A 17,491-nucleotide genomic window follows, 5' to 3' on the forward strand; every position below is an offset into this window, starting at 1 on the left:
AAGGCTCCGCCCACGTAGGTGAGTCTGAAATTCCAGGTACGGCCGGGCCGGAGGCCTGGGGGAGGAACCAGGCAGCAGAAGGGCACAGCGGCCGGGGAGGGCCAGCGTCTCACTGCTCTGGAGTAACCCGGGCTCCTGCCTGGCTGGGGACACAGTGAGCACCCCAAGCGCTGTGCCCTGCAGGGACGGGGCAGCCTCCCCTGAGCGGGTGGCCTTGGCCATGGTCCTTTCCCTCCAGGTGACAGCTCCCACGGGGTCCAGGCCAGAACCCGCAGGGCTGCGGACGCATCGAGGAGAGCTAGAAACGAGACTGCTGTGTGCCATCTCCTGACCTTCAGTGCTGACAGCTAACTCAGTGAAAAAAACCACCACGGAGCTGAACACATCCACGGGCCAATTCCGATCTGCAGGTCATCCCTGTCCTTGGGCTGTGGGCACCCTGGTCAGAGCAAGGCCCCTGGAGCCAGGTGGTCTGGGCTTGAATCTTGGCTCAGCTCCCTCCCACCTGTGCATCCTTGGGCAAGCAACTTCACCCCTCTGAGCCTGTTTCCTCATCTGTCAAATGCGGGCAACGGCAATGTGCTGGGCACAGGGTAAGCACGGCAGAACCGATCAACAGGGCCAGGAGCACCCCACACCCTGACCCCTCCTTGGGCGGACAGCGCCCCAGTGAGGAACTTGGGTGGGGAGGCAGGGGGTGAAGCAACTCTGCCTTCCCCTGCCCCCGCAGCTGGCGCTCACGCCCCCGTGGACAGAGCGCTGGGGCCCACGGCCCCTGCTCGCACCACTGTCTTTGCACACGAGGTCAAACGGGCAGCACATTTAGGGAAATGAGGGGCCCTCTGCCTCCCTGGGCTCTGAGCGGAGAAGCACTCAGCGCTTGTATAACGTGCCTCAAACTCCCAAACTACGCTCCCTTTCGTGACCACGCCGGGAGGCTTAATCACCTAAAATTAGACCTGTCCTGCAAAAAGGGCTGAGGAGTCTCCCCTCTCACCGTTGACAGTGGGGTCTCAGCCACCAGGGACTTGGCGCTGTTTCAGCAGCAGCCCCTCCAGGTCCGGGCCCTGGAAGCCCTGCCTGCTCGTGCCCGGCTCAGCCAAGCGACAGGGGGCGTCAGAACAGCTGCAGGGACTGCGCACACACAGCTGTGATCGAGGGAGTTACTGCCAGGCCCTGGCACGGGCGTCAAGAGCTCCAGCTCCACTCCAGCTGCTGCTGCAGGTGCCTGGAAGCCCTGTGCAGATGGTCTCCAGACATGAAGTATGCACCTACTGTGTACCCCACAGTCTGCAAAATCCTGGAAAGGCCTGTGGGACTCCCAGCTGGGAGAGGGGAGGAGACCCCGGACACGGAATCAGGCAGCAGAGCCACAGGGCACCTGGGGAAGCAGCCACGGCAGCAACACCGGCGAGGCTTCTAACGCAGGAGGTGCTTGAGCCAAACACTACCAGGTGGAGAGCAGGAAGGGGAGGGAGTGGCAGGGATGACCCGAGGCTGGTGGAGCAGAGGCAGGTGGCACTGGCATGGGTCCCGGGGATCCGGACTTCACCTCATGGGCAAAGGGGCAGTGCCTCAGAGTGAGCAACGTTTGCACTTGAGGACACCTGGGGGCCAAGGCTGGAGGCAGGTCAGGGAGGAGCCCAGGGCCGGGGCTGAGAGCACCCAGGAAGCGGGGTGGCGATGACAACCTAGGGCTCTGACAGCAGACACGGGTGGGGTCCTGGAGGCCGGACGAGAACTCCAACGGCAAAGACGCTCACATCCCAGGGAGCGTCCAAACCGGTTCTGAACGCCTCCGCTCACACACACAGGTGCAGGCCGAACGGCAGCTGCTGGCTCGGGACCATGCAGGGGCGCCACCCCAACAGTGTGGGTGGGGGACCTGCACGCTCCCCCCAACAGGAAGCCAGACCCCAGCCTCGGGAAGCCCCCCAGGACATTCCCCAATCACCTGAGCCAAACTCAGGTCAAAGGCCAGGGCCCCAGGAAGGGCCCCTGCGCCTCCTGGAAGCCCAGCACTTCCCAAGCAATCGTCAGATTCAGAAACAGAGCCAAGCCCCCGACTCCTGCTGACCCCAAGTCCAGAGGGCGGCCACCGTGTCCAGAAACAAGGAACCTGGGCCACACCCCCAGCTGCACGTTCACGGACAGTGGCCGTGTAGGGTCCTCCTGAGTCTTCGGGAAAGCGACCCTTCGAGGCCCGCGACGGAAGATCCACCAAGTGTGTCAAGAGCTGGAGCTGCAGCTCCTGCCGCCCTCACAGCTGCTGGTCTGCACCACGGCGGTCCAGGGCAGCACACACGCGGCCGACCCCAAGCCCGGCTCAGGCTGAAGCCCAGCACTGCCCAGGGCTTCCGGCTCCCAACAGGGTGCAGGCCTCAGACCAGCGGCTGCACTGGACCCTGGCAATGGCGTTTTAAGTGCACTGGAGCAAAGGACAAATAATGTCAAGAGCAACCCTACCTGGGGCCTTTGAATCAGGCCTTTTCATTTGGCTGGAGAAAAAAGTAATCTCTTGACAAGCTGGGAGACTGGACACATAATGACATCTAATGGAGTTTTTAAAAAATCCTATAAATTGAATGACTGTATTTTTCTCTTTATACTTTTGCTTTTCCCCCCAAATTTTAACAAAATCAATTTTAAATCTGAAAAAAGAACTAAAACACATCACAGTATTTCTTAAAGAAATACAACCCCTGGAGGGCCTTTGCACAAGCTCCTTCCTCGGGCCTGAGGGGACCAGGAGGTCTGACCTACTGCCTGCAGGAAGGACGGGGGACGTACAACCTCAGCCTCCTGCCCTGGCAGTGACGGGAGCCACAGTGCCACCCCGTTTAAGAGGAGTGAACGGAGAGCCCTGGAAGAACATCTTCCAGCAGGTTCTCTGAGACGTGACACCAGACTCGCTTCCCCAGGGGATGTTTTGTTCTTTCAAAAAGAAGAAAGGGAAAAGTTGAGTTTGAAGAACTTACACAGAAAGTGAAAAAAATCTCAGGAGATCTGCAGTTTTCTTCAGAGCTTCAGACCCCGAGAAACTGAGTTAAGTTCAAAAGAGAGGCTCAAACGTAATCTCCACACCCCACCTCTGTGCCTCGGCCTGTGCAGGAGGGGCAGCTGCTGGTGGTTGAGCCTGGGCGGGGGCAGGCGGAGACCCAGGCCCGGGGTCCCAACTCTCCCTTCTGGGAAGTCCTGAAACAGAGCTGAGCTTTGGTTTCTGCTGTCCTAAAACAGGTAAAAATACAAACCCACCTTAAAGGAAGTTGGGGGATAAATGCACAGAAAGAGCCCCTCCCCACACACCAGGCTGGAGCACAGTGGGGCCGGTTCCCCGGGACCCCGGCCTCAGGCACAGCAGCCCGCGGGGGGTGGGGACAGCAGGAGGCAGGGGTACAGCTACTGTCCAGTCACACGGCTCAAGATGAGGCCCTGTGGGCCACAGACACCCCGACTGAAGGTCTCCTGGTGGGTCTGGCCCCTGTCCTGTTACATTACAGGACACGACCCTATTCCTGCATCTCCCGGGGTCCAGCAGCGGCAGGAGGCCTCTCACAGCACGGAGCTGACACCCCTAGGATGCCGCCAGGTCCCGGGTGCAGGAACTACCTTTCTCTCTCACCTGACCTCAGTCACCACCATCTGCTGGGTGCCCAGGGGCTGGGGCAGCCCAAGAAGCACTGGCCACTTCCCTTCCTCAACCTGCGCCCCCGAAGGAGCAGTTCTCTCTGCGGCTCAGAGGATGCTCAGGGCCCTGAGGTCAGGGCCCTGAGGTCAGGGCTGGGCTCCCTCCTGGCGCCCGAAGGGGTGGGACCTCCACTTTGGTACGAGGAGGGCCTGTTTCTTCAACTCACAGACAAAGAATGGAGTTTTGGTTTCTCTTCCATTAACAAGAATACGTGTGACAGAAAAACTGGAAAATGCAGAAGGGTGAAGGGAAGAAAATAAAATTCACCTACAGTCCTCCCCGCAAAGATGGCTCTTCTGCCCCGTGGACCTGTGAGCGCATCGGACTCAGCCGTCGTGGGATCGTGCGGGCCGGTCTGAGGGTAGGTACCTCCACCTCCTGGAGGCCGGCTGGGCCCTGACGTGATGGCCTCTGGCCCCTGGTAGATGGCACGCGTCCGTGTTAAGGGCCAGGGTCTGGCATGATGCTGGGCACAGAGTCCAAGAGGACGGCCCCCCGGCCTCAGCCTTGCTCGGCAGTGATGCCCGCAAACCAAGCCCCCGTGGCAGCATGAGTCCCAGGGCTTGGGCCCAACTCAGTTTCCAGAAGGTGCCTCCTGTCCGGCCCAAGTCTGGGCATCCAGTTCCCCAGGCCTGGCCCGCACTGTGTTTGCGTGGACTCCCTTCCAGGAGCTGAGGAACGGCCCTGCCGAGAAGGTCCCAAACCACCCCCATGTCCGCTTGCTTCCTGGGCAAGAAGCGTGCTTTCCTTATGAACATGAATACTCGCCGCGGTGGCCCTCGGAGAACAAACCAGCAGAGGCCTGGACGGTGCAGCCGACTCGGAAGCTTCCGTTCTGGAAGTTTCCACTTCGTTATGATTCTGTGAATCCCCTCTTCTCCAGACACTGGGAAAAGAATCCGTGCTTCTGTTTCAAAACCAAGTGTTTTCTCGTAGTCCATACCTGGGCTCCTGACGGCCCTGAAATCGCCCCCATCTCCACGGGGCCACGTGAGCACCGAGGTCAGGTTGGGGGGGCGCTCACGTGGGCCCATCACCGCGGGAACCGTCCGCTGCACCAGGCCTCCAGAGGGTAAGGCAGATAGAGCTTGTCTTCCTAAATTAAAAAAGCACCCGCCTTTGGACTTAGCAGTTACCTATCTAGGAATTTACATTATAGAGATACTCACCCAGTGATACATGTACGCCACTGTAGCATTAATTTCAGCAGCAAAAGAATGGCACACTGCTTCGTGGCATTTAAATAAATGACGTTATGGTCACGCCGTGGGCTACAATGCAGCTGAAAGCGGCAGCCCCAGGGTGTACTGAGGAATAAAGGAGGCAAGTCCGTCTCTGCAACGCAGGCCCGCTGCGTGTGCCGTGTGATGAGCGGGGCATCTCCGGGGGCCCCCCGGGAGGTCGGTGGTGGCTGCGATGGAGTGGAGAGGAAGACTCTCAATTCTTACCTTCCACGCTTCCATACTGTATGAATTTTGTTTGCTGGAAGCACGCATTTACACAATAAATTTAAGAAAGGATTAGGAAGGTGGGTGTCCATGTCAAGTCTGGTCAGACCTGTCACACAGCCTCAATTTGCTCCTGTAGGAAGATCAGATCAGAAGTTCCGGAATAGCTCCAACTCGGGCCTGCGGAAGCGTGTCCTGTGCCCGCTCTCCTCTGGGGCTCCTGTCAGCGGAGGCCCTGCTGGGACAACCGGGTGTCAGGACAACTGCGGGAGCCACCCCAGCTCCAGGGCTGCTCTTGCTGCTGACATGCCACGTGTGTGGGCTAGCCACAGGCTCTGGGAGCTCTCTCACGGTTTCCGTGATGCGGGGCGACGGGGAGCTCACTCCCACCCCACTCAGGACACAGACAGAACAAAGACGGAGGAACTCCTGACGCCACCACAGGGCTGCAAAGACAAGTCCATTTTCACGGGGCCTCCTGCAAGGTGACCCAAGAGGCCCCCTCCTTCCCGATGGCTCTTGTTTAGAAAAGCTTTGTCCAGTAGAACCTTCTGTGCTGATGGAGATGGTCTTCATCTGCACTGTCCAAACAGGTAGCCACTGGCCCTGTGTAACTACTGAGACCTTGAGTGCGGTTTTCACTCTGACCTTTTGATTGATTTGAATGTTAACTGGCCCCACGTGACCAGCAGCTCCCGTACTGGTCAGCGCAGCCCCAGAACCTAGCTCTCTGGTGCCAACGGTTAAACCTCGTGGCCCTGGACCCTCCCCTGCCCGAGCCCGGGTCCCCTCCCCCAAGCTCCCTCCCCGGCCTGCTCCGCACCAGCGACACAGACCCCCCCCAGCCATCTCCCTCATCCCTGCGGCATGGTCATCAGGACACCTCACCCCCCAAGGCATTCACACCTCCAGGCCCCTGAGTTTCTGGATGCCCAGGGCCAGCCAGCCAGTGGGGATCTGTCCACAGTTCCCTCGAGGGTATACCCGTGGCCCTGAAGAAATGGAGTGTGCAGCCCCCAAACCGACTGAGTCCTGGCTGGCAGGCAAGGAGGTCAAGGGCAGGCAGCCAGGGGTCAAGGGAGGAGCACGGAACACGAGGTGTAACTAAGTGAAGGGAACGCGGCCTGCTTCTCACTGGGCAGTGCGGCCACAGGGGCCAAAAGCTCGATGTGAGTCAGATGAACGGGACCCCAAGCTCCACAAACAAGCTGTGACTGCAAGGGCAGTGGGGGCCGGTTCCATGAGCCACGGGAAAGGCCGAGCCACCCGTCCACACCCGTCCTCGCACCCTCAACCACCATGGCTGTGGCGGACATGGCTCAGCGGGGAATGCGGGGCAGTCAGAGCGACAGGTTCACTCTGCCCTTGGGAAGCGGTCCTTCACAGGCGCAGCTGCAAGGCTGCTCGAAGCCAAGCCCTTACAGAAAGAGCCCACCTCCCTTTCCTGCCCCCACCCTCAGGAGACTCGGGGCCCTGACCATCACTGCAACAGCACCGGCATCTCCGGGGAGCCGCTTAGACATGCAGCACCTCGGGCCTCACTGGGAACCACTGAGTCTTTATCTTAACAAGACCCTGCACGTCAAAGCCTGAGAAGCCCTGCCCTGGGGGGATCTCCACGGAGACGGTGGGGGTGGGGTGGGAGGGCAGCGGCGGACAGGGGCCTGCATCCACTTCGAGGGTCCACCAACCGTGGGAAAATGGGGGAAAGCACACGGGGCACGTCCAGGAAAATGAAAAACCGCAAGCACATCCCCCACATTTCCAACTCTTCAGAGTTGAAGACAAGCAATTCACCGCTCAAGTGTCACATCACCCGCAGGCCACCGGTGTGGCTGTGCTCTCTCTGCGGCCTGTCCGTGTGCTACGTGGCTGGCCGTGTGGCCCAGCGCCCCGCCCTTTGTGATTTTCTCCCTGCAACCTCGGAGTCACGGCCTCCTGCCACGAGTTGATCAGTACTAATTTCGGCCATCTTTCCTATTTTCTAGGGTTTGATTTCTTTTTACGTTAACTCCAATATGATACACACCTGACATTTTCACAGGGACTAAGCAGACCCTTCCAAACCTTAAACATCCTGCCTAGGATCACTGCCTTGACCTGTCCCCTCCCCGCCCTGAAGCGCAGGTGAGATACAGTCTAGTTAGGACCAGTCTCTTCCCTGACCTGCTGGCCTCACTCCAGCACCCTACTGTAATTACAATAGTTTGGGACTGTGTTCACACATCAGACAGAACCGGCCTTCCAATAGCCACTTAAAAGTCTATTCAGTATTCTTACTTATTCTTCCCTCCGGGGGGACTTTTAAGCCCACTGAAATTTTGGCAGGAAGAATAATAAACTACTAAGTTAACTTGGGAGTGACTATCATTTTATCTGCAATATTTAATCTTTCTTATCCTGAATCATGGTATTTTTTCTGTTCAAATTTCCTCTTATACCACCTCAGGCGAGCTGCTCTGTGGGTTCACACAGGTCGTTAAGTTAGGTCTTCCTCCCAACAAGGTTCTTTATTACCTGCAAATTAGGACAATTTTGCCTTCCTTTCTAATATTATCATGTTTCTGTTTCATACCTTACTTCAATGGCCAAAGCCCTACACAGTAACGATGACCACAGGAAGCTCTAGTCTGAACACACCTGATGCGCGAGAAGCCAGAGAACAGGCAGCTCTCACCTGCATCCCCGTCTTCTGCCTCGAATGCCCTCCTCCCAGGGTCAAGTGGAGCATCACCGTGAAGAGAGGGCAGCGTGCTCTCCCTCCGCCACGGAGTCAGGGTTGAGGCTGAGCGCCTGGGTTTTCAAAGGGCCTGAGAGGCTGACATGGCCTGTGGGGCAAGGTGGGCCAGTCCCTGACCCTCACATGGGACGAGTGTTGCCTGAGTAAATGTCCCCCCAGAAGTTGGGGCGGAGGAAACAGCAAAGCAGATACAACTTCACAGAGGGAAAAAACGTAGGGCCCTGCCTACCTGGCACAGGTCCAAACGTTTCAAAGCCCCTAATGTACCTCACCAAGACAAATGCAATTAATTTTCCAAATCAACTAATGGCTAATCTAAGAAAGAAAGAAATCTAGAGAGAAAGAGAAGAAGAGAGAGAGAGAGAAAGGGAGGGAGGGAGGAAGAAAACATCAGACTACTGTATCAAGTGAGTGATGAATATGAAACAGGAACTCGCGGGCCCAATTTCTACAGTAATCCATACTAAAAAGATAACGGACATTCATGTTCTACATTATCTAATATATGTATCTGATACATAATGTCTATTTTAATGTGCTATTAATGCTCCATTACATAACGGGGGTTGGGGGTAGCGAAGAGGGAAAACTGGGAGGCAGGGGTGTGGATGCCATTGTTTCTCAGAAACGTCATCCTACTGCTACTCATGCAACAAACATCTAGAAAAGAACAAAGCTATGCTAAAGCACCAGGTGAGGTAAGAACGCAGAACAGGCTGACAGAACGCAGCCAGACGTTTGAGAAAGACTGCAAGACACGGAACTGTCCTAGACTGGGTGGTGGATGGAGTCACTGCTCCTAATTCCTCACCCCTCCTCAACTCACACCTTTTCCCAGGTCGCTCCGCAGTCCCTCCCACTGGGGACAGTAGACTTCCTGCCCCTTGACTCAGGCTCAGTCTCATGGCCTGCTCTAGCCAACAGGATGCTGGTTTGAGCAGTGCCCTTTCACAGCTCTGCCAAAACCATGGGAGGGCCTCTGCCCTCGAGAGTCACTGATGCCTCGGCCAGGGCCCCAGAAGTAACACATAGAAGAGACCTATGTTCAACCTGCAGCAGGAGCTGAACCAGTTAAACTGCAGCATGAAGCAGAGCCACCAGCCGAGATAACCCCAACCAGTCAACCTCCAGCCAAGTCAACAGAAACATGAGCAGGAATAAACGACTGACACTGTGAGACCCTGAATTCTGGGATGTTTGTTATGCAGCCATGTGGCGATAGCTGACTGATACAGATGGCTTCCCCAAAGGGAATCCATAAGCCACTTAAAGACTGCTTTTCCCTCCAAAGTCATAAAGAAATCAAAGCTACTCACCAGGCTCACCTTTCTTCTTAGACCCAGACTTCTTCTTCACAGGAGCTTCTTGCTTTTGTGCCTCCTGGCTCTGGACCATATCTGCATTTTTGCCCTGCATAGGAGCTGACTCTGCCTTTTTACCCTGGTTGGCAGATGCATCCACCTTTTTGCCCTGGTTGGGGGACCCTTCTGACTTTCTGCCCTGGTTCAAGGTTCCCTCTGCCTTTTTGCCTTGATTGGGGGCCCCCCCTTCTGCTTTTTTCCCCTGGTTTGCAACACCCTCCGCCTTTGTGCCCTGATTAGCAACCGAATCTGCCTTTTTGCCCTGATTCTGGCCCCCCTCCGCTTTCCTGCCCTGGTTGGGGGTTCCCTCTGCCTTCTTCCCCTGGTTCTGGGCCCCCTCTGTCTTCTTGCCCTGGTTCTGGGGCCCCTCTGTCTTCTTGCCCTGGTTGGGGGCCCCCTCTGTCTTCTTGCCCTGGTTCTGGGCCCCCTCTCCCTTCTTGCCCTGGTTCTGGGGCCCCTCTGTCTTCTTGCCCTGGTTGGGGGCCCCCTCTGTCTTCTTGCCCTGGTTGGGGGCCCCCTCTGTCTTCTTGCCCTGGTTGGGGGCCCCCTCTGTCTTCTTGCCCTGGTTGGGGGCCCCCTCTGTCTTCTTGCCCTGGTTGGGGGTCCCCTCTGTCTTCTTGCCCTGGTTCTGGGTCCCCTCTGTCTTCTTGCCTTGGTTGGGGGCTCCCTCTGCCTTCTTGCCCTGGTTGGGGGCCCCCTCTGTCTTCCTGCCCTGGTTGGGGGTCCCCTCTGCCTTCCTGCCCTGGTTGGGGGCCCCCTCTCCCTTCTTGCCCTGGTTGGGGGCCCCCTCTCCCTTCTTGCCCTGGTTGGGGGCCCCCTCTGTCTTCTTGCCCTGGTTGGGGGCCCCCTCTCCCTTCTTGCCCTGGTTGGGGGCCTCCTCTGTCTTCTTGCCCTGGTTGGGGGCCCCCTCTCCCTTCTTGCCCTGGTTGGGGGCCCCCTCTCCCTTCTTGCCCTGGTTCGGGGCCCCCTCTGTCTTCTTGCCCTGGCTCTGGGCCCCCTCTGTCTTCTTGCCCTGGTTCTGGGCCCCCTCTGTCTTCCTGCCCTGGTTGGGGGTCCCCTCTGTCTTCTTGCCCTGGTTGGGGGCCCCCTCTAACTTCTTGCCCTGGTTGGGGGCCCCCTCTGTCTTCTTGCCCTGGTTGGGGGCCCCCTCTGTCTTCTTGCCCTGGTTGGGGGCCCCCTCTGTCTTCTTGCCCTGGGTGGGGGCCCCCTCTGTCTTCTTGCCCTGGTTCTGGGTCCCCTCTCCCTTCTTGCCCTGGTTCTGGGCCCCCTCTGCCTTCCTGCCCTGGTTGGGGGCCCCCTCTCCCTTCTTGCCCTGGTTCTGGGCCCCCTCTGCCTTCTTGCCCTGCATAGCACTGGTGGCAGAGGCACTGCCCTTGGCACCCACTGGGGACACAACCACCATAGGGACCTCCTTGGGAGCGGCTTCCAAAATGGCAGCCTTTGAGGCAAGAACCTGGATGGAATTTACTACAGAACTGACTGCTGGTTCCACCTTTGCCACTTTTTTCTCCTTCTTCTTTTTGTCCTTAGGGGAAGAAGCCGGCTTCTCCTGGGGCATGGCTGGTACCGTGGCTACAGGGGGAATGACCACGGGGGACTGGACGGGGGTTGGAGCCACTGCCACTGCAGGCGCCCGCACTGCGTCCTTGGGGAGGATGGTCACGTTGGGGCCTGGCTCATGGTCAGGTATCTTCCCGTTGGGTTTCTCGTCCTTTTTCTTGGTCTTTCCTTTCTTCTCCACTGTTTTCTCCTTCTTTTTCTTCTCCACTTTCTGGTGGTGAGTTTTCGCCATCTCCCTGCGCTGGTTGGCTAGAGCTTCTTCATACGACGTCTCCTTCATGGAGAACGTCGACACCAGGAAGATGCCGATGGCGGAAACAACCATGAATCCACCAAAGACCACAACCCCCAAGGTCTGGGTGTCGTAAATATCCATCCTGGCTTGCTTTCCTTTCACCTGCCAAATACATACATGTCAATTATTTTTTGTAGAAACTGAGGTATTCAACAAGCACCAACCCCACCCCTAACACCTGACTTACGGTTTCACTAATTCTTCAGACTGATAAAGTGAAGGAAGAAACAAACTCAGGCCATCTCCGATGTCACCCATTCTCCCTGCCCCCTTCAGAAGTGAGCAACTCTTACATAAGATATTCCATTAGTGCCGGGACATACGAAGCCATGGAGAGACAGCAGCGAGGAGCTCTATAATCAGGGCACATAACACCCAGGAGACTCAGATGCCATGCTCCCAGTTCACGATGTTCCTCACGGCAGGGGTCAAAGATGCACATGAGCACAAGCACCGGCCAGGTGTGAGACAATTGGGAGTAGTGAGGACTGTGGCAAACTGCCCCACTACATTAGGGCCAGGTGACGCCCAGCCACAGCTGATTACTGTAGACATGCGGGCACCGTGTTGAGAGATCTTTCGCTTTCTCACATTAGGACAGAAAATTTTTTTTTGCTTAACGTGAAGTTGACTGATTTTAAAAATACCATGTGAGTCAAACCAAACACGGCTGCCGGCTCTCAGCCACAGCGTCCAGGCCAGCAGGCCCTTGCGAGCCATCTGACTCTGCTGCCTCCATTTCCTCCAGTGCTGATAAACACAGCTACCCAGGGCCAAAGATGAGAACCCACGCATTACAATCCGGAAAGGTGATCAAAAGTTGGTGAGGAAAAATGGCCTTTAGCCAGTGATAGCTCCGAAGAGCTATGCAACCTGCAAACTTGCACATTAGGAAACAGGAAATACCAGTCTTGGGAAGCCGACCAAGTAAGACTCCAGGTTTGGAATTTCACATCCAGAGGCTGCAAAGAGGGAGGAGGACAGTGTCACCAGGTCCACTCCTCGCCCTGGGGAGGGGACCCTTTGCCTGATGACAAACTCCCAATCAAGAGGATGAACCACCCCTTCTTGCTGGCTGGGGACCAAAGTCCATAGGGTCAGAGGTGGCCAGGTCCACACCCATCAGCTGTCAGCCGGGCTAAATCTGACTTCAGTGAGAAACTCCAACAGGCTCATTTCTTGGATACATTCAACTTTTATCAACTAATATTGATGCTACTACAATCATATTCCAGTCCCCTGAACTGGGGAGTGAGAAACAGCTCCCCCAGGAGGACAAGCAGTGGACCTGAGAAGGGAACGCAATGGTGAGGTGGGGGAGGAAGGCAGCAAGGGGGAGAGCTGAACGGCCCCCGGGTCCCCAGAGCACAGTTTCTCCGTCTTTCTACAGAACCCTTGCGGGAAGAGGGTGGAACGCGCTCTGCTCTCCACGGTGGTAAGTCCCTCAGCTGCGGCTGTGACACTTACTTCACCCAGACTGTCGCCGGGCCTGCAGCTCCAGGTCAAGCTCCACATTCCAGTCCTCAGGCCCGAGGTAGACTCCTGGGGCAGCGGGTTCTGACCCCGGGCCATGGGTTCTGGCAGCGAGATACACAGCCAGGGCCCCTCACACATGACAGTCAGGAGAGGTCACCCCACACGAGCCCTTCGGGATCCTCGCAGCCAAGTGTGCAAAAGGCCTGGAGGGGGGTCCCGTGGGTGGGAGGACAGGGACAAGAAGCTGGAACGTTCCAGGCCCCGTTCTAACCCCGCTGCTTGGAGGGCGTCCACCAACTGAAACTCCGGGTCCTCACAAGCACCCCTCAGAACTTCGCCAACGTGGACACGTTTCAGGTACAAAGCAACACCATAATCACTATATCCATCCTATTCAGATGACAAAAACCCTTTGACCTTCTGTACAGCACAGGGAACTCTACTCAATGCTCTGTAATGACCTACATGGAAAAAGAATCTGAAAAAGAATGGATACAAAACTCCTTTGAAACACCCCTTCTCCAGAGGCAGCACCACGCCAGGGGCCCGGGTCACCCTGGCTGAGGGTCCGTAAGCCCCGGGTGGCGTCCCCAACAAGCCCTGGAGGTCGGGTCCCCTGGAGTCCCAGGGCCACCACCCCCACGATGGGCGCCTGCCCCCCACCGTGGGCTCTGCAGATGTGTGGTTTGGTTAGAAAAACCACGGTTGAAAAGTCAGCTTTGACTCTCAAGTTAGGCAAACACGGGATACAAAAATATATTCTCTGTCAGGGGCAGAGTGGAGAAAAGCCAGCTGGGAGAGCACTTCCCTCCGCAGTGGACAGACAGATATCTGAGTCCATCACAGATGTGTCTTCCCAGCTTTGCAGGACCGCTGCTCCAGAAAGAAATTGTATCCCCACCACTAACTCCTGAGTATGAGTTTCTTTGAAAGGACGCTTTCACAGGAAGATGAAAAGCCCTAGATTTGTGGTAACTCAGTGAAACAGTGAAGGCTCAGGACACATCACCATCACCACGGACAGCCAAGAAGTCGAGGTGGGAGCCGCCTTCCCGCTGCCCCGCAGAGTCAGTTCCTGCTCGAGGGGCGGGAGTGCCACCTGTGCTCACAGGCACAGCAAAGCCAGCGATGCCTCAAGGACGCTCTCAAGGTCAGCCTTCAAGGTCGGCCTTCTGGCGCTTCGCTTCTGAAATCCCCACCATGGTAAAAGGCCCCCAGAGGGAATCTCCCGCAGGGTTTCCCCAAGGGCCGTGCCCAGGAGGGCAAAGAATCCGGCCAACCGTGCCACTGCATCCTGTGTGGGCTGACCACAAAGAACCTGCACTCCGTCAATCCCGGAAACCTCTATGAAATGCGCACTCTTATTTACTATGGCCAGTCCGCTTAGAGTGCAAAGCAGAAAGGTGAAGGCCTGCCAGGGCAGGGGGCAGAAGACTCCCCCGAGGCTCGGGGACCGCTCCCAGGCCTGGCCGGCTGACATGCCCTGGGCCACCTCGGGGCTCCTCAGAGAATGGCTTTCCTCTGCTCCTGGGAGTAAGGACTCGGGAACAGAAGTTAAGTGGACGCCCCAGGCACGGACTACATTTGCTGATTCGTGTGGCCCGACCTGGCTTGTCCAGTCTGGCCAGTTCAGTCCAACTTGGCAATGGGGATTTGGGGACGTTTTGCGAAAAGGGCCCTCAACAGCACCGCTGGGGCGGGGTCTCATCACTCTCCAGCTGCTCCTCGGGCGCCACGTGTGGGCACTTGGAGAAGCCACGGCAGGGGAGCGAGACGAAGCCTCCCGACTGAGCCCAAGCCCCATCTCCTGGGCGGTAGGTGACTTACCAGGAAGGCACAACCCAAAACACAACGACAATAAAATGGAGACACTAGCAGGTGCGGCTGCATCAGGATCACTGTCTCCTTGTTTTTGTAAATATTATGAAATATTTCAAATATACGGAAGATTAAGAAAAATATCATGAACGTCCATTTACCTACCACCCAGGTTTAGCAAATCCAAACATCTTTCCCCATTTACTTTAGATACATATATGTAGTATCTCATCCTTCTCTCCAGAGAGAACCAATACTCAGAACGCCACCACTTCCACACGTGTGCGTGTGCTTACACATGTCCAGCACCGCTACGGTGAGGGCTGCGTGAGACACCACTGCGGGCATCACGTGGCAGCATTTCATCCTCTAGGACACACCGCAGGGCCCAGGGCTGCTCCCCCAGGGCAGTGCCGCGAGCTCCGCCCTCTGCGGCCCGCACCATCTCCTCCTGCACTCACACCCGGATGCGGCCCCACGTGCCTCCCATGGTGAGCTGCCCTTCATGCTGCTTCCACGACGTTGTCTGCTCATACCCTTGGCCCATTTTCTAAAGGGTTGTCTTTTTCCCTCATTTGTAGGTGCCCTTTACACATTTGGATATTAACCATTTGTATCCAAGTCTGCGGTTTCTTTTTCAACCAATTTTGTTTGAAAAATTGTTTCACTGTTTTGTTTCACAGTGTTTTCTTGTTTCATTGCTACCACCCCAGAGTCAAAGAGAACCTGTTTCCTTTTTCTTTTTTTAAGGAAAAATCTGTTGCTATCCTTTAAATCTAAATAATTACTCAGTTGTGTTGGAGAAAGGCAACGCATTCCTAGGAGTCAAAACGCAAAAGGAACAAAGGGGTTGATACCGAGTGAAAACCTCCCTTACACCCCTGACTCTCAGCCACCCAGGTTCCAACCACTGGGAGAGAAGTCCTTTCACTGTTTATTTCCTTCTACAAACTTCAGAACACTTTTCATAGCTGGGTTTCTAATCACCTGGGATCTACTCTGGCATAGGAAAGGAAACAGGGTCAGCTTCCCCCACGGCTTAAGTTACCCAGCGCCCCTTCCGGACTGGTCCATCCCCGCCACCCCCCGACTTTTACAGCCTCCTCTGTCCCATCTGGTTTGCAGTACACGTGGATCCCTCCTCACCGGACTCACACTTTGTTCCACCTAAATGTTATTTACGCCCTGCGTCAATACTACATTTTGGTCTATGCATCCCTTCCAAAAATTCTACTGGAACTTTTATTTGAAACACACTGAATTTACAGGTGAACATGGGGAGAGCCGATGCTGTATACTATGGGAGCTGTCGGTGAATGGAGCGTGTAGCACTCCACTTATTTCAATGTTCTTTTATACTTGCAGGGAGCTTTTATGATCTTCTCTATAGAAGTCTTACACATCTTTTTTGTTGTTGTTAAGGTTATTGCTATTTTTAAATGTACTAGAAAAAGGTATCTTTTTCTTTTTCTAGCTACAGACAACCAGCAAAGTTATTCATTTTTGCGTGTGTGTCGTTTACCCAAATATTAAGCTAAACTCTCATCAAATCCAGGAGTTTGTGGATCCTCTTCAAGAAAAATCACCTGTGAAAAGAGTAATTTCTTGCTTTCTAATCCACACCATCGCTTCTCTCTCGTCTCACAGAGCCGGCTCCAGGCTCGCTGGTCTCACGGCCAGGTCTCCACTTCTGATCCTTCACTGTTAGATGCTGTGTTGACTGTAGGCTTTTGGTAGAAACCTTTGATCAGGTTAAGCTATCTTATGTTCCTAGTTACCTTTCCTTTTTTAATAGGGTATTTTAGCAAATGCTTTCTCTTTACCACTTGACATTTAATCTGAATTGGATTGAATTAAAAGAATATATTCTAATGTTAACTCACAGGTGGTTCTGATGGTGTAAACACTTCTTGACGGTGGGTCTTTTCTTTTCTAATCCCTCACTAGATTTGGTCTGTTCACATTTTTATGTGGGATTCGGGTGGCTGTGCTGTCAAGCGGGGCAAGTCAGAGCTCATTCTCAGACTGTTCTTACGCAGTCTTGGTAGCAAGGTCACTTCAGTCCCGTAAGATGAGCTACAATCTCTTTTCCTCCATCCTTTGTAGGTTCACAAGAACTTGCCTGTAAAACTGTCAGAATCTGGTTTTTCGAGATCTGTTCTTGGAGGGGGGAGAGTGGGTAGAGAGCTGATTTTTCTTTAACTGAAGTATAGTTGCTGTATATTATATAAGTTACAGGTATACAATACAGTGATTCACAATTTTGAAAGGTTTTTAAAGTATAAACCTACTCCATTTATAGTTATTATAAAATATTGGCTATACTCCCCATGTTGTACAATAGACCCTTGTAGCTTATTTTATATCTAATAGTTTGTGCCTCTTAATCTCCTACCCCTCTCTCGCCCCTCCTCGCTTCCCTCTCCCCACTGGCAACCACTAGTTTGTTCTCTATACTGTGAATCTGCTTCTTTTTTGTTATATTCACTAGTTTGTTGTATTTTTTAGATTCCACATATAAGTGACATCATACGGTATTTTTCTTTCTCTGTCTGACTTATTTCACTTCGCACAATACCTTCTAGGTTCACCCATGTTGTCGCAAACGGCAAAATTTCATTCTTTTTTTATGGCTGAGTAGTATTCCATCATATACGTATATATAAATATATATGCGATATATATATCACATCTTTTATTCATTCATCTGTCGATGGACATTTAGGTTGTTTCCATGTCTTGGCTATTATAAATAGTGCTGCTATGAACACTGGGGTGCATGTATATTTCTGAATTAGTGTTTTTGTTTTTTTCAGATATATACTCAGGAGTAGGAGTGCTGGGTCATACTGTAGTTCTATTTTTAGTTTTTTGAGGAACCTCCACACTGTTCTGTTTTCCACAGTGGCTGCACTAATTTACATTCCCACCAACAGTGTATGAAGGTTCCCTTTGGCAGAGAGCTGATTTTTAATTGCTATTTCAATTTCAATGATGATTCCAGAACCAGCTTTTGGGTTTGTGATCCAATCTATATAATTAATTTTCATTATTCCTTCCTCCAACTTCCATTGGTTTATACTGTTCTAACTTCTTGACATGAAC

General features: G+C 54.4%; 1 protein-coding gene across 2 annotated transcripts in view; it reads right to left on the reverse strand.

Annotated features, from left to right (window-relative positions):
- The window catches only part of RRBP1 (ribosome binding protein 1), a 58,823-nt gene that overhangs the window by 26,606 nt on the left and 14,726 nt on the right, over positions 1 to 17,491 (reverse strand). For both annotated transcript variants that reach the window (XM_067707302.1, XM_067707301.1), the window contains exon 2: positions 9,193 to 11,194. In XM_067707302.1, coding sequence (XP_067563403.1) covers positions 9,193 to 11,173 — 1,981 coding nt within the window. In that variant the 5' untranslated portion in view covers positions 11,174 to 11,194. The remainder of the gene's footprint in view (positions 1 to 9,192; positions 11,195 to 17,491) is intronic.

Source organism: Pseudorca crassidens, chromosome 15 (assembly GCF_039906515.1).
Source record: "Pseudorca crassidens isolate mPseCra1 chromosome 15, mPseCra1.hap1, whole genome shotgun sequence".
In the NCBI taxonomy this organism is placed as follows: domain Eukaryota; kingdom Metazoa; phylum Chordata; class Mammalia; order Artiodactyla; family Delphinidae; genus Pseudorca; species Pseudorca crassidens.